This window comes from Typopeltis vanoorti, chromosome 3, assembly GCF_054136105.1.
Source record: "Typopeltis vanoorti isolate ZY-2024b chromosome 3, IOZ_Tvanoo_1.0, whole genome shotgun sequence".
Lineage (NCBI taxonomy): Eukaryota > Metazoa > Arthropoda > Arachnida > Uropygi > Thelyphonidae > Typopeltis > Typopeltis vanoorti.
This window is the reverse complement of record NC_143551.1, coordinates 65,069,525-65,092,042: the sequence shown is the minus strand read 5'-3', so window position 1 is coordinate 65,092,042 and position 22,518 is coordinate 65,069,525. Positions and strand designations below refer to the sequence as shown.

General features: G+C 33.5%; 1 protein-coding gene across 2 annotated transcripts in view; it reads right to left on the bottom strand.

The window, feature by feature from the left end:
* LOC150108218 (dnaJ homolog subfamily C member 7-like) overlaps window positions 1-22,518 on the bottom strand; it is a 170,303-nt gene that overhangs the window by 36,862 nt on the left and 110,923 nt on the right. For both annotated transcript variants that reach the window (XM_090390657.1, XM_090390656.1), the window contains exons 8-10: window positions 19,917-20,081; window positions 11,334-11,425; window positions 1,981-2,054 (exon numbers count right to left, since the gene is read on the bottom strand). In XM_090390657.1, coding sequence (XP_090246783.1) covers window positions 1,981-2,054; window positions 11,334-11,425; window positions 19,917-20,081 — 331 coding nt within the window. The remainder of the gene's footprint in view (window positions 1-1,980; window positions 2,055-11,333; window positions 11,426-19,916; window positions 20,082-22,518) is intronic.

Genomic DNA, 22,518 nt, shown 5'->3' with positions numbered 1-22,518 from the left:
AAGGTATTTAGGCATAATTTTTTTAACACAGATGGCAAATAAATATGAAAATACATAACAGAATAAGCAAAGCTAATATATGGTGGGGAGAGTGTTGAATAAATTTATACAGAATAAGAGAGAAATTAGCAATATGATTAACTAGCAGTATACAAAACTGTTTTAAAACTGGAGCAACTACAGGAAAACAAACCACAGAGTCAGAGGTTCTGAGATTTGATTAAAACATTCAAAAACAGTAGTTTGTTATCCTTTTCAATACCCAGAGTAAGCTTAACTTTAAGGTGAACAGTTGTTAAGGAAACTAGCAAATACCATCTTTTAGACTATATTTCCAAACAGTGAACACATCATCCAGTAATGGCACCACATATGTGATTTAAAATAGCTCATTACAGAACTTCTTTGAATTATTCAATGTATAAACTGGTGACAGGAAACATCATTGAGTCTTATAAAAAAAAATAAATAAAATCAAACAAATAGAAGGCAGAGGAATATTGTAAGAATTCTATAAGGAAGCCAACTCCTTTCATTACTATGGACAAAAATTGGGAATTATCAGCCCTAAAAACCACGCTACAAGAAAAAATAAGAATGTTTCCATAGGAACAATAGGTTATTACATTGTTATGAATGTAACTAGTGGCTGTAACTAAATGTAAAATACTTGTCACAAGAAAAATATAATCAATGAACTGGAGACAAACACAATGTGACAAGTGTACAAAGTCATGCAGTTTTAAGATAAGCAAGTCAGTGAGAAACTTATGCCAGCACTTATACATAATCAGAAAAATGCATTACTAGAAGAATTTAATTTTTGATTATTACAGGATTCTACACCAGAAACTTCAGGAAACTTTTCATTTTAATGCAAAATATTCGTACAAGTTTTTTTATCCCTAACCACAACCATATACATCATATGACTGGCTAGACTTCAAAGAAAATTGCAAGTTACTAGTAGCTTAACATCTCTATATGTGCGCATAATGACAGTATACTTTTTTTTGTTTCTTTCTAAGTTATACTTGGAAGAATAACTGCTACTCCACAATGATAGAATTGAAACATCCATGAAGAATATAGATTCAGTGAAGGTTTGTGCATGGCATTTCTCAATCCCCAAATGATTAAAGTCAGTACTTGTTAAAATAATGGAACCAGTTTTGAGAAAATTGTAGCAATGTCATATCATTAAGCCATTAATTGTTAATACCTAGATGCCATGCTACATCCAAATATATTGATGTACAATAATTTCTGATTAATGTAAAATGTGGGAAGTTTTGAAAACTAGAATGCTAAAATTAACAATCCATTTTTTCAAAGTTAAGATTATTTTTTAAACTTACAAACAATGAAGTAATACTTCTCAGTAGTTAAAAACTACAATCTGAATTAAAAGCATATCATGTAAGAATATAACCAACTTAAAAAACATTACTTAAATAAAGAGCTAATAGGCTTCATTTTGGTGATGTAACATTATTTAAATTAAGGGGATATTAAATCCCACATTGTTTCAAAACCAAATAAGAAACTCAAAGATCGAAATCAAAGAGTTTCATGCCGAATATAGTAAACTATAAAAGTATTGGCAGATACTAGCGCAAGCAAAAGCACGTAGTACAAACTAGGGCTACTCGTAGCAAAGGTGGGTAAAGCTCTGATCACTATTCTTAGTATTTCCCATAATGTAAAAAAACATCTCCTAGGAGATGTGGATCTCCTATGAGTTGCCCTAGTTTGTACTACATGTTTTAGCTTATGCTAGTATCTGCCGATACTTTTATAGTTTACTATATTCGGCATGAAACTCTTTGATTCCGATCTTTGAGTTTCTTATTCAGTTTTGAAACAATGTGGGATTTAATATCCCCTTAATTTAAATAATTAAAAAAACATTATCATGCAAAACTTTAGTAATATTGATTCAACTTATAAATGGTGCTTAATTACAAAAATAATAACTACCATGTGTCTTTTCCTTTTTGAACACAATTTCATAGTCAGCAACAGCTTCTTCAAACATTTCCAAATCCATATAGCTAAAAGGGACAAATAAGAAGAATCTTAAATATAAAGATCTTAAATATAAAGATAAGTTTTCATAAATCAGACAGTTAAGTTTTAATCCTTCTACATCGATATGAATCTCTACCTCTAATATTAAATGGAAAAGATTTCCATGGTTGGGAAGATAACCATACCCCCCACTTGCCTACCAAAATGGAAATTATTCATCATCAAATTCCTGACATACCCTTAGGAGGTGTACAGGATATTATGATAACGCAACATGAACAAATTACATCAGTACTTCTGATCAGTAATTCTCCTCCAAATTAATCTGATATTTATCAAGACTAATATTATCAGAACTTACATTTCTGTCTTCTAAGGTACTCTTTACTGTATCAATTCACCTAGATCTTGGTCTTCCTCTGGATCTTTTCCTGCCAACCTGGAAAAGAACACTCAATTTGCTAATCTTTTCTTTCCCAGTCTGTTTAAGTAACCATATCACCTGAGTTAGTCTGCTAAAACATCTGTGAATGCTAACAATGTCAAGTTCTCTCTTAATATCCTCATTTTAAATATGATACCGCCATCAATGCCATCTATTCACTTCAATCATCTTTTTCAGAACTCTCATATTTGTGTGGTCTCCAGTCTTTAGTGAAATTCTTCATTTCTAACCCAGCTCCCATATCCATAAGGTTAAAATTAGTTTGAGCACTGTATTGTATACAGCTAGCTTAGTGTTTTAAGAAATTTCTCTCTTATTCCATATACATTTATTCAGTTGACTTCTCTCATACCAGCTTTGTCAATTCTGTTGTCCATTTCCTTATTTAATTTGCCTTCTTCACTAAAATCGTGCCTAAACAGCCGAAACATTTTATTGTTCTATAGATTCTCCATTCATGATGCAGTTGATATTTTCAATGTTTCTGCCTATTTTCATTATCTTTGTATTGCTGATTTTCATATAAAATTTATTACAACAGTTATTCAATTTAGTCAGGGAGTCTTTTAGACTTGTACTGGATTTATTTAGAAGTATAACATCATTTGCCTAAAGCAAAGAGCTCAGATTAACATTTTCAATTTTGATATCAGGCTTAATGCCACTTTCCTTCATAAATGCAATTCATATAGATGATGAATAACAGCAGAGATGATGTACATCCTTTTCTTGCACCAGATTTAACATCAAACCATTATCCTGTGCCTTGAGAGGAAATTAATATTTCCATTAAAAGGTAGGACAGGCATAGGGCTTATATCAATTTTTATCAGTAGACTAGATATTATTTGGATATGGCAACAATGGTCATTAAACAAGAATACATCTTCCTTACCAGTAATAGGTGTAGTTGCCTGTTATGGATCTCTTCCTATCTTTTCAAAGGCCATCCTCTATTTCTTCTCCCTTGAGGTCAATATCTCTATATCTCTCTCTCTGGGGAGTCTTCCTTCACTCATTCTTTCTGTATGTTGTTCTCCATCTCACTCTATAAAGATCGACGTAGTCTAAAAATATCACTTCAAGTTCCTTTATTGCTATTTCTTTTGAAGTCATGTCTATTTTATCCAGCTGTTTTGCATATGAATCTCATTTCAGAGCTTACCAGTCTTTTTTCTGCCTGCTTGAGTTATGGTCAAGGCTTCTGAACCATATGTTAGGATAGATCTTGCTATTGAGTTATGGATTCTTATTCTTGTTTTCTTGCTTATTAAATTTGGATTGAATATCTGATTGATAGTTTTTGTTATTCCTATATAATTAGTTATTTTATGTTGCATGTCTTTCTCTCCTTCATAAGATAAGTGGTAGCCTAGACATTTGAATGTATTAGCTTGTTCTATAATATCATTGTGGATGCAAATTTTGTTTCTAATTGGGTCTCAGCGTTTAAATGCCATGACTTTGGTTTTGGAAATCGAGATTTTCATATTGCATGTTTTTGCTAATTCATTTAATGAAAAGGCTGCTTGCCGTAGTGAATCTTCGTTGTTGTTATTATTATTATTATTATTATATGGGCACCTCCATGGAGTCTGAAGACTCATCGCAGGAGACCCAGCCTATCCACACAATCTATCATACCTCTCCTTGAACCCATTAACAGACAAAGCACTCACAACTGACTCTGGTAACCCACTCCCACAACTCTCCAAGCAAAAAATCTAGTTCTCACACCCCTACTAACCACACCATTATTCAACTTCCAGGGATGATCTTCAAAGTTGAATTAGTTATTGTTTAACTAATTCAAGTAGGACTTTAGGGATGATATAGAATATTTCAAAAGATAGGGCAAGCTATTTTAAACTGTAATCAATGAGATAAAACCCTCAGATTATATATTTAAATATTGTTGCTAACAATAAAACTTTTTTTTTTTTTTTTGTAAGTCAGAGAAACTGAATTCTGATGGGAGGAATCATGAGAATCTGTGTGTAAGAGCAACAGTGTTAGAAAACTGTGTTAATGATGGGAATGGTCATTATTATGAAGAGAGAATGATTCTGCGTTTGTCAAGTTTGGACCTATCAAGCATGTGTAACAATGTCTGCATAAGTAAGGAGCTAGATAAGAACAGAGATCTGCAAGTTGTCGACCCTGTCACGTAGACCACAGACAAGTGTATACACAAAAGCATGCAGGTAATTTATTATGTCTATACATAAATACTAGGCATAGATTTTGTTGCCTTGATTAATATATTGGGACCTCATATTGTAGGCATTAGTGAGACCAAGCTATCAGAGGTAGATATACTAACTGGTATTGAGTGCAAAGGTACAGTTTTTTTAGGATGGATAAAAAGGAGATGGGGTGGGGAGGGACATGCTGCTAACGTCTTGAATCCAGTTAGAGTTGAGACTCATGACCGAAATTCATGCAAACTGAGTTTGAAGCCTTCTGGTGAATTGGTTGCTAGTGAGGGAAGAAATGCCTCACCAAATACGATGGGTGTGAAAAGAGTAATCATAATGAGGGACTTTAATTATCTGAACATTGACTGTGGAGCTAAGAAATTGCATGAGAAAAATGAAATTGAGTTTATTGAGCTGTTGTGAGACAACTTCCTCCATCAGCAAGTGACAGAAGAAACTCGTGGTCAAAGAGTATTAGATCTGATTATAGTGTCAGAGGGGAGTTTCAGTTAAAGACTTAACTATTCTGCTTCCAGTTGGTGACAGTGATCATGTGATACTCACTTGGGCAGTGGCTAAGTTTATTAATGTTCCACTCAGAAAAGGATACATGCTGAACTACAAAGCAGGAAATTATGACGACCTGAGGAGTATGCTGGGTTCTGTACCATAGTATCAATTATTAGATGGGAAAGATATCGACAGTGCATGGGAAGTGTTTAAAAAATACTTAAATGATGCTATATCAGAATGTGACCCTAGAGTTTTTTGAAGAATAAATAGAGTAGGAACGAAATGGATGTGTAATCTAATTAAGCAAGAGATTTGCAAGAAAAAGATGATGTGGAAAGAACATCGTATGCATAAGGATGATGTCAGTTATGATAATTATAAGCAGCAGGCCAGAAAAATTACAAGTGTCATATGGGAAGCTAATTTCGAGTATGAAAAGAAACCAGCTCTGCAAGTTAAAGACAACTGAAAAGAATTCTATCATTATGCTGCAAGTAAAAGAAAGAATGAATTTGAAAGAATAACTCTACTGAATGCAGAAATGATCGAAACCAATAAGCAGCCATTTTGCTAAAAGCTATCAACCTGGTATATGCAACATTGAACTCACTGCTACCTGTGCTCCATATGAGGAGGAAGTACTAGAGCTGTTGCACAAACTGAATAAGAATTCAGCAATAGGAACTGATGGGATATCAGCACAGGTACTAAAAGAGTGTTCAGCTGAACTGGCTATTTCCTTTAAACAGGCTATGCTATATAATTTGAGTCTCAGAATAGGGAAGATTCTGCAGGAGTGGAAGGAATGTATGGTAATTCCATTGCACAAGGGTGGTGGTGTAAAGACCAACGTATCCAACTATTGACAATCAGTATCTCAGGAGCGTTGGTGAAGATTTTGGAAAAGTTGGTTAGGGCTCACTCTCAGAAATAAGTTGACAGAAAATCTTTACTTTGCAAGGAGCAGCATGTGTTTACTAAAGGAAGGTCATGTTTTAGCAACTTGCTCATATTCTATAATAATGTTACCACTGAGTTAGACAAGGGGAATGGATAAACTATGATACTTTTAGATTTTGCTAAGGCTTTTGACAGAATACAGCATGGAAGACTGTTGCATAAATTGGAGAATATGGAATTTAATTATAAACTATTGGCATGGATAAGAGGATGGCTGACTGACATATCAAAAAAATCATATATGGGGAGTGTGAATTCACAAAATTCAAGGTAACCAGTGGTGTTGCATCAAGGATCAGTCCCTGGTTCGCTGTTATTCAATCTGTACATTAATGATATTGCGAAGGATTAGGCAATGCACCACGAAGGACATGCACCACACAGCTATTTCCTGATGATGATGCAAAGATAGGTAGGGTGATCAGGAGTACTGCTGATATGCAGTACTTGCAGAATGATTTGAATAAGCTGGAATTTTGGGCATGTGAAAAAGGCTGTCATTTCAATGTTAATAAATTAAGGTCTCACACTTTTGGTGTGATTATGCTTGAAGAAACTGATGAGGGTAGGATCTTGGAGTTTTAGCAGACAGGCAGTTAAAGTTCAAGGGGCATATAGCAAAAATTGTAAATACTACTCAGAGAATAATGGCAATGCTGAAACAAACCTGTATTGATATTGATAGAGTAAAAAGCGCCTTAAAAGACAGAAATATAAGACCCGATAATGTTGGAGACTGCAGATAACAGATTAATTTGGAGGGAGATTGTTGATTGGAAGTTAGTAATTGTGTAACTTTTTCATGTAGTACTATCATAATTAGCCTGTACAACCCCCGCCCCTGACGATACATATCAGGAATTTGATGATGATGATAAATGGAAGCTACATAGAATGAAATTAAAGAAAGAATGATGACTTGACTATACATTCAACATTAAAATTGGTTTTTGTTGTAGCAAAAAAAAATCAATTTTATCAGTTTATCTTAAAACAAAATTACAACATTTCTTTTATAATACACCTATGTTACCAAATGTTGAAGCACAGATACATAATTCTAAGTCAGAAAAATATCCATCATCTGAATGTGATTTACTAGGACATTTTCTGTGTGAATCTCTGAATCAATAATTCAGAGGATAATTGCAATGCTGCAACAAACCTTGACATGTAAAGATAAGAAAGTCATTTTGCCTCTTTAAAAGGCCTTGATCAGACTTCACTTGGACTATTTCATGCAGGTCTGGTCTCCTGCTATTTGTAGGCTGCAGACTAGGGGTGATATCATTGAGAGTTATAAACTTCTGAAAGGGTTATACAGAATTCAGTAAATGGAATTCTTCATTTTATGGAAGTTGGGGAAAGGATGCAAGGGCATCCTGGGAAGTTGAGAATGAATGATGTCAAGAAGAGATCAGGGCTAGATTTTTCTCTTACAGAATTGTATGTGATTGGAATGGATTGCATTTGGATGTTGTGCAAGTAGCATGAATGAATTCAAGACCAGGTATGACAATTGATGTGAATAGTATGGCCTCCCTCTATGTGAGTTCCTGCCTAATTGGAGATTTCTCTTAATAATAATAATAATAAATTGTTGATGTTAACCATAATAGTCTTTCCTGAAATCTATTATCATACACCAATACTTGTTTAGAATTGTAGCATTTTACTAAAATCACAGGAGATGAACTTGTGTCACTTATCAACTCAGATCTCAATTGTGAGTTTGTGGCACTCAATAAAAAGTTTCAACAACAGACAAGCATACTGGAAAATAGCTCAATGCTGAACAGAGAAAATAAGTAAACATACACCAATTTCTCTCTTATTAGTCAACAGACTAAACTAGCTGTGTACAAGAGTGTTCAAACCAATTTTCACTTATGGATCTGAAATCTGGGTTAGAAATAAAACAACTGATCAAAGAATGGAAACCACAGATATAAGAATTTTGAGAAATATTAGGTGAGTGAAGTAATATTATCCTGCACATCCCTTGAAAGTACGTATCAGGAATTTGAAGTGATGTTTCTGAAGTTTTTAGGAGGTAACCGAGCCAGCTGAATAAATTTATATGGAATAAAAGAGAAACTATCCAAAACACTGACCTAATGGTATGCAAGATTTGGTGCTCAAACCAGCTTTAAGTTATGCATCTGATAGATGGGTTAGAAATAAAGTACTGGACCAAAGCTAGAGACCACACAATAAGTTATGAGAAAAATTAGAGGAGTGACGAGATGGCATCAATGGCAGAATCATTAAAAAAAAGAAGATATTGGGAAGGAATCTGATATTGCTAACATTCAAAAATGTGTGAGCATAGCTAATCTAAGTTGGTGTGGTCATTTAAACAGAATGGGAGAGGAAAGATTAGCAAAACAGGTGTTTGATACCAAGATAACGGAAAAAAGAACTACTATAACTGATGTCTTAAACATGGATCTTCCCATTATTCTCAAGGTGACTTTGAATTTCACTATTAAAACAGTATTTTCTTATTACTTGCAAGAAAGATCCTACTTCACTCCCTCTCACTTTTGATAGCCTTTAAGGATTGCTGATTCTATGAACTCGGGTTAGTTCATAGAATTGAAGGAGAGTTCTGTACATTAATCTGATCTTTAGGATACCACTATCATTAGGATGTGTGTGTGAGAAAGAGAGGGTAGAAACATGCATAGGTAGGCAGAAATTGTGCTCAACAACTCATGGCAAGGAAACAGAATGCTTGACCGCCATTTTTTTAATTTTTTCTTTCTTTTTTTTTTTAAAGATGTTACAAGCTGTAGTGTAAGCTGAGTGAAAATCTGGGTTTTTAACTTCAGCTGTTGAGAATATGTCTTTAGCTTGGATTGCTGTGGCAAATTTGTTTGCCACAGCACCAGGCTTTGGATCAGGGAAACCAAAGCAATAATCAGAATATGGAAATAAATATAGAAATCCAGAGTCACCACAATTGGTTGTGTTATAGTGCTATACAATACAAGGCTTAGAGCGAATGACAATTCATGTCTCATCTTTCTAAGACAAACTCTTAGAAAGAAAACACATGCTGGTTGAGGAAAGTGCCAAGGTGTTGGGAGAATTATCTTGTATTCTGGTAGGTTGGTGAATGATTTATGTTAGATCATTAGTGATATCAAACAAATCAAGTTCTCTCTCAGCATGGTTTGTGAGGTTACAAGAAGGGAAGTCAGTTTATATTATGGACTTTTAAACTCTTCAAGGAAGATTATCTGTTTGGGTAATTAGACTATATGATCAACTTTCAGAGATAATCAAAATGGTCAGTAGTCATAAAAATTAGGAGAGTGAAAGCAAACGATGGCAACAAAATGGGACATGCTTTGACCTTCTTATGGAAGGAATCATGCATGATGTGGAAGGTTGAGGTGAGCTGTAGTCATAATTGCTGTCAGTTGAAGTTTGGTGATGAATAACAGATCAGGTTTGGGTATCCATAAGTGGTGACACATGTCACTGATCTTAGTATTGAGATCCCAGATGTTGGTGAAGTTGATGTGGAAGCTTTTTTTATACATGCAATTTTGTTTTGTTGGATTTTTAGAGCATTTTGTTTTGTTGTCATTTTGAAAATTTTGAGGTTTTCATTGGTTTTTGAAAGAGATTTTTTAATACCATTTTTTCACAATAAAATTATAATTTTTGTGCTGACCTTCCTGGTAGTGATATATTGGGAAAATTTATAGAGCAGGGACATGCAGGACCAATGACTTGTGGTCACGACTCCCACAGAGGGAAAGTTCAGGCTCCAAACGTGGAATTGACATTGCTCTCTGCAAGTTGATACTAAGACTTCTTCCTGACACAACCTAATATAAGCAGCAGCAGTATTAGGAGTATTTGCAAAGCCTCCTGAAGTGTTATCAACAAGTTGGTAATGTATACTATCAAGTGTCAGGCATGCAGAAATTGCTTTATAGCTGCACCCTTGAACAGAGCATGTACTGGCATACATTCTCTGCACCATAATCAATTATGGTGTGGAGAATGTGCATAGTGATATTATCATCCATGCTACATGTATGAAGAAATCGAGGAGACATAAAACAGACAACCTACTCTAGAGATGAAAAACACAACTCCAATAAGCAGGGCAGGATATTTCACGATGAAAATAATCAACCACTTCAGGTCAAGTTAGAATTTCCTCCAAGTAGGTTTTAAGGTAGCAATATGCATCAGAAACCCAGATATATACAGACTTTATATCACAATTTTGATCTTAAACTGCTTCTGTGATCCACTTCTAAACGTCCTCAGAAGCTTTAAAAGCATTTGCCACTTTCACAATATATTTTTCTGAAATAAATCTCTATGGCTTTTGCTCAACTATATTTATACACTTAATAACTTTTCCACATTTTTCTCTTGGAATATATGCAAACCAACTAACCCAAAACCTTCTTCTCCTTTACAGAGGCTGCATCTTTAACATCCTGTACCCACCAAGGAGTTTTCATTTTTCCATCTTTGCAGACAAATTTGCCGCCTGCTTCTCTAGATGAGTTGACGCTTTCTTCAGATTTTGTTACTCAGTCTTTAAGATTATGTTCTTGTTTTCAAACTCACTTCTTCCATAATAATATTTCTGAGATGGCAGCAGATATCTGCCATATTCTCACCACGATGACTGAACAATAATCTATTACCATGGGCTCAGCTTTTGGAAATCTAAGAAACTGATTCCTCTCCCCTAAATTCCAAGTTAATAGAGCTCTGTTCATTCCCTTTGGGAAACAGAAAAGTATTAGAGGATTTCTTTTATTCTTCAAATATTAAAATTAAAAAGATGTGCATAAAGTATGTCTAATACAACTGGAACATATCCTATGAATTCTTAAGGGAATTCATAGGATATGTTCCTATGAATTCTCATTAAGATTCTTGATGCATTAAGAAGAATGCTCATTAAGACTATTGAGCATTCTTCTTACTTCTGAATTCCAGAGAAACCAACTCTTTTCAGAAGTAAGAAGAATGCTCAATATATTATTTCAAACTTGTAGCACAATTATTTCTTACGTACATGAGATTTAGAAGACTGCTTTTAAAATTAAAGGGAAAAAAGTAAAATCCACGCATTCTTATAAATCATATGACATTTGACCACTATCAAATAAATTTGCAAAATATTACTTTGCATAAAATCTTACCATTTCGCTCTTCGGAGATAAGCTTTGACATAATTCTCATCTAATGAAATGGCTGCAGAACAGTCTTCAACTGCTTGATTGAGCTTATTTATCTAAATATTGGCATATAAACAAAAATTCTACATTAACATAAAAAAGTGTTTTTTTTTGTTTTTTTTTTGAATGACAAAAAAATTATGTTGCAGATGAAGAGAAATATAGGAATAAAGAACACGCATAATAGGTGGGAGGGAAATAAACATCAGTAATTCTAGTACTAAAGTTAGTTCACACTATAGAGAATTTGTAAAACAAAGAAATGATTTGAAATGAATATTTGCAATGTTCTATTAATTATTCAAATACCCAATTTTTTAATATGCATGTACTACCTACTGACAAAATGCTACAGCTACACAGACTCACCAATAGGAGATCTACTTATCTTCATGTCTATACAAATACTAATTATAAACCAATGACAGAACATGCTATTATTGTGGACAGTAGCAGATGATGGATAACATTCAACATTTTGTCAGCAGTTTGGCTGATACAATACACTGGTACACATTTAAGTAACAAACTTTTTTATTTTTTTCAAGTAGACCAATAAAGTTGCATATTTAAGCAGATGAAATGTCTACAAAATGTGTTATTACAGCACTAAAGAAGGGGAAGACTTTGGTAAAAACATGGAAAATAAATATCAGGAAGGTGGCAAGATATTCTGGAGGTTGTTGAAGCTCAGAAATGTAGGAAAGAGTGCTGTAGAAGGAATTAGAGATGATAAAGGTGACATGAAAACTGGAGAAAAAGATATCCTTGAAGTATTGAGTAATTACTTCGAAAAATTGCTAAATAAAACAAGCACTAATAGCATAGTGGTAAAAAACACTCAACAGGCATGCAGTCAGGAATACATATCCATACTTTAAGCAGAAAAAGCCATCAAAGGCCAGAAATGTGGAAAGGCAACAGGAGTAGATGATATTCGACCAGAAATGCTCAAGTATGGAGGTATAAAAGTCTTACAGTGGCTGAACTGCATAGTTCAGAAGGCTTGGACAGAGGGATGAATTCCTGATGATTGGAATAGAGCTCATAGTACCAATATATAAAAAGGGAAATAAAACTGAATGTGAGAATTACAGAGGTATTTCTCTACTAAGTGTTCTTGGTAAGATTTATGAAAGTATACTTCAGAAACGGTTGAGAAGAATTGTGGAAGAAAAGCTTGGTGAAGAACAAGCTGGATTCAGGCCAAATAGAGGCTGTCAGGATCAGATTTTCACTATGCGACAAATAGTTGAAAAATCATGGGAATATAACAAAGATCTGTATTTAAGTTTTTTTTGTAGATCTGAAAAGGCATATGACAATGTGCCAAAAAAAGAAGCTATTCAAAACACTACAGTTGTATGGTGTCGGTGGGACATTATATCAAGCAATACTTAGTCTTTATTTGAGCTGTAAGTCAGCAGTTAGAATTGAAAGAAGTACAGGAAGATGGTTTAATGTTAAATCTGGTGCCAGGCAAGGACGTACATTATCCCCTCTGTTATTCATTATTTAGATGGATCACATTATGAAGGAAAGTGGTATTAAACCTGATATCAAAATTGCAAATGTTAATCTCAGCTGTTTGCTTTATGCGGATGATGTTATACTTCTATATAAATCCACTACAAGTCTGCAAGATTCCCCGACTAAATTGAGTAACTGTTGTAATAGATATGGTATGAAGGTCAGCAATAACAAGTCAAAGACAATGAAATAGACAGAAGAACTACAAGTATCAACTGCATTGTGAATGAAGAACCTATAGAACAACTAAAACATTTCAGTTACTTAGGCACAATTTTTAATGAAGATGGTAAATTAAATATGGAAACAGACAAGAGAATAAATTATATCGAAGAAGAGAGAAATTAGTCAAAACACTAAATTAGCTGTATATAAGACAGTGTTCAAACCAATTCTGAGAGCTGGGTTAGAAATAAAACACTTGACCAAAGACTAGAGACCATAGATATGAGTCCTGAGAAATATTAGGGGTGTGAAGAGATGGCATCAATGGCAATATCATATTAAAAATGAGGATATTAGGAAAGAACTTGACATTGTTAGCATCCAGGAATGTGTTAGCAGAGCTAATCTCAGGTGGTATGGTCACTTAAACAGAATGAGAGAGGAAAGATTAGAAAAACAACTGTTCAATACCAGGTTGGCAGGAAAACGACCCAAAGAAAGACCAAGATATAGTTGAATTGACACAGTAAAAAGTGCCTTAGAAGATAGAAATATAAGATCTGATAATGTTGGAATCTTGACAAGTAACAGACCGATTTGGAGGAAAATTGTAGATAGGAAGTTAGTAATGATGTAAGTTTTTCACCTGTACCTGGATGATTAAACTCTGAATAATAAAGGAAGATGACACTTACGTGATGCAAATGTTAATTTTCATTGCTTAGGAAATATGGATGTTTCTTGTACAAAATCAGCTGAAGCTTTTTTTGCATAAGTTGAAGACTCATTTCAAAATAACAGATTTTATATATAAAACTTAATGTATGTGAAGTTCCTTTTGCATGAATGTCACTGTCCTCATTATTTATCAAAAAATATCCTATTAAAGTGTGTATATACCCCAATTCCCATCTGAGTCACCTCTACAAAAAAAATTGTTTTAAAAGATCAGAATAAATTATAATTCAGACTTTTTTTAAAAGGTAATTCACTATGAGTAGATTTACAGACTTAATGAATAACCATCTTTTAACTGTTATGTTTCTCCAACATGTTCCAGTCTGTATCTTCAGGAAGTTTATTTAACATAAGCACAAATAACAAAAAAAAAAAAAAACATTTCCCAACAGCAGTTATTTCTATAAATTGAAAAAGACTGGAATGATAGTTTAATCATGCATATTATTAGGCTATTATGTGCAGTATCTACATTGTTGTGTAAACTCTGTATGTGATTGTTGGCATAGGAGAGGTCTTAAATGCTACACATATTAATTAATGAATTCCAAAAGTCATGAAGGATCAGTCCTTAGCTTCTATTTAGTGTGACTTTTGAGCAAATGGTCTCCAAATACTCTCTGAAAATCTATTAAAGTAATTCTCTTCTAAGTAAAGCATGGAGGAGGAGGCTTGCCACTTTACCGAGCGATGTTCTTTGAGGATGTGCTGCGAGTCTGCTTTTTTCTTCTCTTTCATTTTCAACATCACTCACATGTTCTTTTTTATGATTTCAAAACTTCCCCAGTTTCACCTACATAAACCTTTCCACAAGAACATGGAATGTTGCATACTCCAGGATGTTTATAAAATGGAACACTGTCTTTGGGAGAATGTAGGAAATTTTGTAAGGTATTAACTGGTTTGAAGGCTGTTCTGATGTTGATTTTAATATTTGGACTATTTTTCTTGATGCACTGCCAATGTATGGTAAGGATATCATGACTTTGTAATTAATTTCCATGTTATTACAGGCTGGTTCATCAGAAAATAAGTTTCTTTAGTACCTTTTTTAAATAAAACACATCTATGAGTTAAAAGCTGGTTATTTATTAAGTTAATATAATAATATAATTCAGACTGTTCTGCCATACAGCTTTCTTATTGCAACTAACTGATTCTTTTCTACAGACTTTATGAACAGGTTCATATAATTCAAATTCATTTAACTCAAAGTTTCAGCTTCAAAGAGAATTACTAGCTTTGATAGCAATTCTATTCTCCAAAACTCTATGCTATGGAGTGAAATTCCATTGTAGGAATATTGTACATGAATTTTATCTCCTGGTTGGCCATGATCCTGCTTATCTTCTTCAAACTTTTGGTTCTGTCCACTGCTGGACAGGTCTCCTTCATGGTTATCCAGGCCACTCAGTTTTCTGCCTCTCCCATCCATATCACTCCATAACTTGTTCCAGTTCATCCCTCCCTCTTCTTCTTCTTGCTCCATCCATTGGTCTCCACTCGGTTGTTTTTCTAGTTAATCTTCCATCACTGCATCTGCCAATATATTCAATTTGACCAGCCCACCTTCACTTCACCTGTTTAATGCATTTTACGATATCCGTGAAACCAGTTTGAGATCTTATACAGGTATTTGTCATCCTATCTCTTAATGTTATTTTTAGCATACTTCTCTCCATTCGATTTTGTGCTGTTCTCGGCTTTTTTGTATAGAGCTTCTGTTAAAGTCCATGTTTCTCCACTGGTCGAAAGCTTTCCTTTTTAGAGTCATAGGGATGTCACTTCTGAATGTCGCTCATTTTCCTATAAGCTATCCATCCAAGGTGAATTCTTCTTCAATCTATTTTCTTTTTTCTTTGGCAGTCCTCAAAAGATATCAGCTGGTCCAAATATACATGTGAGGCAACTTGTTCTATTTCATGGTTTTCAACTTACATTTCTTTGGTTTATGTATTTGTTCATCATTATTTTTGTTTTTTCTCTATTTATTTTTAATACAATTACTCCGGCGGCTTCATTTAGCTGATTTAGACTTTCTTTCAGATTTTCAAGATTATCTGCTATTAGGACATCATCATCTGCAAATTTCAGATAATGCAGCCTTTATGTCGATTCTTTTTGTTTCCCAATCAAGGCTTCTAAAGACTTCCTCTAATGCAGATATAAATAATTTGGGAGATATTGTATTGCCTTTTAGTATTGGAAACTTTTCACTGTTTTTATATACTTTAATTACAGAAGTTGCATTATTGTAAATATGTTTTAGTGTTTCAATATACGGTTTCTCGGTTCCCTGAGTTTCAAGAGCTTTTAGTATTGTAGATCTTTTAACTGAACATCAAAGGCTTTAATCTATACAGGGCAGACATAAGCTTTTTTTTTATATTCAATTGATTTTTCAATCAGTTGTCTTAATGTGTGAATATGGTCCAAAGTATTGTAATTCTTCCTAAATTTGTTCATAGGATTGCATTCCCTCAAGTTTAGATTTTATTCTATTATTTATAATTTTTATGAAGATTTTATATATGGTAGGGAGTAGGCTTATAGGTCTGTAGTTTTTAATTTCTTCCTTATTGCCCTTTTAAAAAATTATTATTAGGAGTGAATTGTTCCAATTATTTTGGAATTTTTCTCTGTTTTAGGCATTTATTAAAGAGTTTGGTCATCTGTTTGATGACAGGACTTTCTCCCAGTTTTTAAGAAGTCTACCATAATTCCATCTTCTCCTGGGGCCTTTCTATTCTTCATTTCCTGCAATTCCATTTCTACTTCACCTTATAAGATCTCAGGGGGGGGGGGGAATAGTATTCGTCCTCACTCGAGTTATCCATAGTTGATTTTTGAATGTCTTGTTCCTTGTCTTCATAAAGTTCAGTATAAATTCCTGATTCTTTTGATTATTGCTTCTCTATTTTTTAATGAGTTCACCATGTTTTCCTCTTCCAGCAGCTATTTCCTTTAATAAATTTAGTTTAATCCTTTATCCAACTGTGAGCAAACAAAGTTTGCACCTAAAAATATCTTCAGGACTAGGGTAAGGTAGTACAACACCGGGCAACTCTTAGCAAGGGAGACCAAGCTAACATCACTCCTATCTCAATATCTCCCGTAATGCAAAACACATCTCCTTGGGGATATGTATAATGTTATGCATTAAGGGAAGGGCCACTACCCAGACTAGTTTCGACCTTTATTGAGGTCTCTTCAGTGGGAGCCAGGCCCAGAAGTGGAGATACCAGGCAGAAGCAATGGCGAGGTCGGCTCCCACTGAAGAGACCTCAATAAAGGTCGAAACTAGTCTGGGTAGTGGCCCTTCCTTTAATGCATAACATTATACATATCCCCAAGGAGATGTGTTTTGCATTACGGGAGATATTGAGATAGGAGTGATGTTAGCTTGGTCTCCTTTGCTAAGAGTTGCCCGGTGTTGTACTACCTTACCCCAGTCCTGAAGATGTTTTCAGGCACAAACTTTGTTTGCTCACACTTGGATAAAGGATTAAAACTAAATTTATTATAGTCTAACCAAGTGAAAAATAAACTTTCAACATCTTTTCCTAAATCCAGAGTAATTTAATAAAAAGGTGGCACAACTTTTGGCAACTCCTATAGGTGAAGATGACCTTGCCATTGCTTCTGCCTGGTATCTCCACTTCTGGCTCCCACTGAAGAGACCGCAATAAAGGTCAAAACTAGTAGTGGCCCTTCTCTTAATGCATAACATTATACATATCCACAAGAAGATGTGTTCTGCATTATGGGAGATATTGAGATAGGAGTGATGTTAGCTTGTTCCACCTTTGCTACGAGTTGCACGGTGTTGTACTACCTTACCCCAGTCCTGAAGATATTTTCAGGCACAAACTTTGTTTGCTCACACTTGAATAAAGGATTAAACTAAAATTATTAGTCTAACCAAGTGAAAAATAAATGTTCAAAGCTATTTCCTTTGTTCCAACTGATAATGTTCAGCTTAGCATCTTCATATTGCTTTTTTTTTTTAATTTATAATATTGTTTCTTTAATTTTCCTGGTATTATATGATCTAATTTCATCTTTTCCTTTTCTGTATAGTTTTAGAAATTTCCAAATATTCTATTTTATTGTTCGCATTCAAATCTCTTCTTTCCTTCATCAGATCTAAAGTTTCCTGTTTTGGTATTTCCTCTCTTTGGTGCCTTTTTACATCCCCTATTTCTAGTACACATTTCAGGAGAGATTTTGTTAAGATTTTATTAGAATCATTGATGGTAGTGGCTTCGTTAGTTCATTTTTGAGTGATTCCTCTATAACAGCTTTTACTGTCACTAAAAAATACATGTACTAACCACAGTAATAACTATTTAATTTGTAAATATTTCATCCCAAGTATCTTGGGACATCATCAGTACAGTAGTTCAAACAATACCAGGAATAACATACAGTTAGGGCGCATGATTACAATGGAATCTCAATATGTGTGCAGTAACGTGTTATAGAAGTAAATTAAAGATAACTGGAAAAAAAAAAAAAATATATATATATATATAAAGATTATTTTACACAATTTTGTATGACAATTTCCCATACTTTAGGAATATACTTTGGTCAGACAGGTAGGTCTGCTCAGACACGCATCTCAGAACATCGAGACCACATTCGTCTTTTCAAACTGCAGAAATCTGGTCTCTCCCAACACGGAGTTGAAAATCCAAACCATAGGATCCATTGGGATTACACAGATCTTTATATAAATATGAACGTTTATATAAAGAAAGTGCTGAAGCCCTACTACACAGATCAAATTTAAACTGCAATGAAGTTCTTACTATTCCTGAAGTAGGGGAAATTGTCATACAAAATTGTGTACAATAATCTTTATATATATATATTTTTTTTTTATTTTTACAGTTATATTTAATTTATTTCTATAACATGTTACTGCACGCATACTGAGATTCCATTGTAATCATGCGCCCTAATTGTTTGTTATTCCTAGTACTGTTTGAACTACTGTACTGATGATGTCCCAAGATACATGGGATGAAATATTTATGAATTAAATAGTCATTACTGTGGTTAGTACGTGTGTTTTTTAATGATGAATTCACCACAGGTTTCGTTATATATAAAAAAAAAAAAAAAGCTTTTACTGTGATAGAGGTTTTGTAGATTCACTAAATTGGACTTTTTTCTTATGAGCTTATTCCATTTCCATTTTTTGTTGATCCTTACTTCTGCTATTACTAGTCTGTGGTCACTTCCTATACTGAATCTGTTGAGCACTTCAGTATTATTTATTATATGTCTTTTGTTGGAGAGAATAAGTCTATTTCATTATAGGTTTGTTCATTTGGGCTTCTCCATGTCCATTTTCAGTTAATTTTCTTCTTGAAAAAGCTGTTCATAATAAAGAGGTTATTTTCTTCTGTGATTCCAATCTTGGCATTAAAGTTGCCCATTATAATTATGTAGAATTCTTTAGAATTATTTAATGTGGATTGTAATGTTTCATACAAATCTTCTATCACTTCATCTGAATGGTCCATGGTTGGGACAAATATTTGTATAATTTTCAGTTGGCATCTTTTATTTATTAAGAGACTTAGTTCAGCTATTTTCGATGTTATTTTATTAACAAACAGGTATCGTCCTTGAGTGTTTTATTTATCAGGAATCCTACACCACCAGCAGAATTTGACCCTGCTTATCAGGGGTCTGAAAATATTCCATGCTTTATTACAGGGTACAGTTCTAGATCATCTTCTAACACCAATTTATTAATATATAATAGATTTTTCAACCTTTTTTGTGGATAGGATTTACAAAAAAAAAAATTAAAAAAATAACAAAAATAAATAAAATTAAAATTACTCTTAAAATTACTTAAAATTTATAAGCAATGATGGTAAGAGTAAGTTGTATACAGTATAATAACTGATTCTTCTATACTTTTTCACTTCCTGTATTGTTACTAACATGAAATATTTACTGTGAACCTATCAATCAAATAAATGATCTATTATAAACAATATTACTATTCAATATTTTCAACAAAACCTACCCAAGCCTGTAAAACTAGATAATTATTTTGAGACCCTAAAAAAAAAAAAAAAAAGTATATCTTACTTTGGAGCACACAGTAGCACGATTAAAATAAAGCTTTGCATTTGTGTACACATTCTGTGGATCAATTTTAAGTGCACTAGTGTATACATCATAAGCTTCTTGCAACTGTCCGCTCTTGAAAGCAACATTTCCTTCTTCCTTCTTGGCTGTAAGGAGTTTTGCTTTCTAGGAGAGGAAAAAAAGAAGAAAAAAAGTTAAATTTATGTCAACTTTTTAACAGTGCCATAATATATATATAATACTATTATTTTACAATTACCACTACTACTATATGGGTATCCTTTGGACTCTAAAAACTCATTGCACAAAATCCCCACACACAATACCTGTCCTAAAATCAATCACTGAGCACTTATTCATTATCACCTATTATAACTCATTCCACTCCTTCATCACTCTCCAAGCAAAAAAATCTAGTACTTACACAGCTTTCATAGTTAAATCACTGTTCTCTCCCATCAGAAGGAAGATGAATTTCACTGCCTGATGTGAGACCATCATCCTGCTTATTGGAGGCCTGAAGTGGCTTGAAAAAGACCAAAAATGATTGGTCTCCAGAGAAGGGTTTACAGACTATGCAAAAAATAAATTTAAAAAATATAAAATTGATAAAAATAGGAAAAAAAAAATCCTTAGCCTACCCATGGCACAAATTGTACTATAGGTTTGCAAATAACCTTTCATGGGTGAGAGCAACATAAAAAAACATGTTGAAAAATTTCTTCAAAATTGTATAAAATAATCTCTTAGTAACTTATGTTTCTATCTATCATATCTCCTCTTTTCTGCCTATCAGGTAAACTATTTAACCCACAAACCTTCACAGGGAGTACAATACCATAGACCCATCACAATTTTTTGACCACTTTCTTCACAAATCTGAATGAATCTATTGATAAAACAGATAATTTGTTCTTTGGAGCAGCTTGTCTAACTGTCTTCTTAAAAAACTACAACCATCACCTGGCTCAAGAAACATATCAAAAAAAAAAGAAAAAAGAAATTCTCCGGTTTGCCTGTTTTGCAGAAAGAAATCATACCACATGCATTATCCATTATCCACCACTTTTCACTGAACAACAATTTCTCCAAGTTCCTGATACCAAAACCATTCAAGCAAATTTATCTTTTATGTGTAAATCCTTTTAACCAAAGTCACCCTATACATCTATATACATGCCATTTCTTTTACATAATATTTAGTGACTAATTTGCAATTGCAGCTCTATTTCCTAGCTCACTCTTGTATACCTTGTGAGTCTGTTGCCGTTACTCTTTTCCCCCCCCCACCCCTCTCTAAAAAAAAATCCTTCATACAGTAGTTTCTCCTTTCAAATCAATAATCTGTAAAGAAATCCCCTCCCCATACTGTTCATATTCACTTTTATTTCTCTTTTCATATATGAATACTGTAACAGCACTATTCCAATAATTCAAAATTCAACCGCCTAACCATACTTTCTCAAAATTATGCAGTGTATCCATATCAACTGCCTTTATATTTCTGAATTTGAGCATTTCCTGTCTAATATTTCATCTGAAGTATCAATATTTGAGTCTTGATTACATTTCTCTTGAATATTTTTTACCACTGTTCAATCACTGCTCATCTCATTTAACAATGTTTCAAAGCAATTATCATACTTTCCAAGGAAAGAAAAATCAAACTTTATGGTGGACTCGAAAAGTCAAAGAGGCAATAATGAAAAAAGAGGAAATGATAAAAAAATACGAGCAAATAAGTCAGCTGAATCTGCAGAAATCAGAGAAAAATGAAAGTAGAGTATGTATTTTAAGAGTAGCCAAATACAAGCTATAGGAAAACTTCATAAGAATATATAGAAGATAAATATCACGAATGTGGCCAAATTTTGGGAAATAGTGGGAAAGAATGCCATAAAAATGAAAATAAAAATAATCTAGATGTCTACAGTAATTTTTTTTCTAACTCCCATCCATTAAAGGATGAAACTCTTATAATACATTAACACCATGAATGAGCTAAGGATTTTTTTTTATCATTTTTAAAATTTTTTTTATCCATTTTTTCACTTAATACAGAAATCCTACTCTAAAAACGAAGCACAGACTATTTCAAATTTCTCTCTCATCCAAACACATTTACAAACATCCATGTCCACAGCAGGATTTGAATCAGCAGCCTGCTAATTAAAGAAAATGTACACTAATCATTCAGTCAACCAGGATAGCAATTACTTTGAAAAATTTAAATGAAATAAGCAGAACAAAACAGTGGCCAAAAATATTCAAAAGGAAAGCAAATCAGATTTCTGATGGTCTTTCACTTTAGAAACAGAGGGCATCTCACCAGAAATGCTCAAATGTAGAGGAATAAAAGATTTACATTGGCTAAAAAACGCAGAGCACTAAAGTACTTGTCTTTAAAAAGATAAAAGAATTATAGAGGTATTTGCTTACTGAATGTTCTAGGTAATATTTATGGGAGTATCCTTGAGAATATACTAAGAAAAATGGTGAATGAGAAGCTTAAGAACAAGCTGAGTTCAGATTGAATACAGATTTGTCCATATCAGTTTTTACTTTAAGACAAAGTCATGAAATGACACAAATATGACAAGGA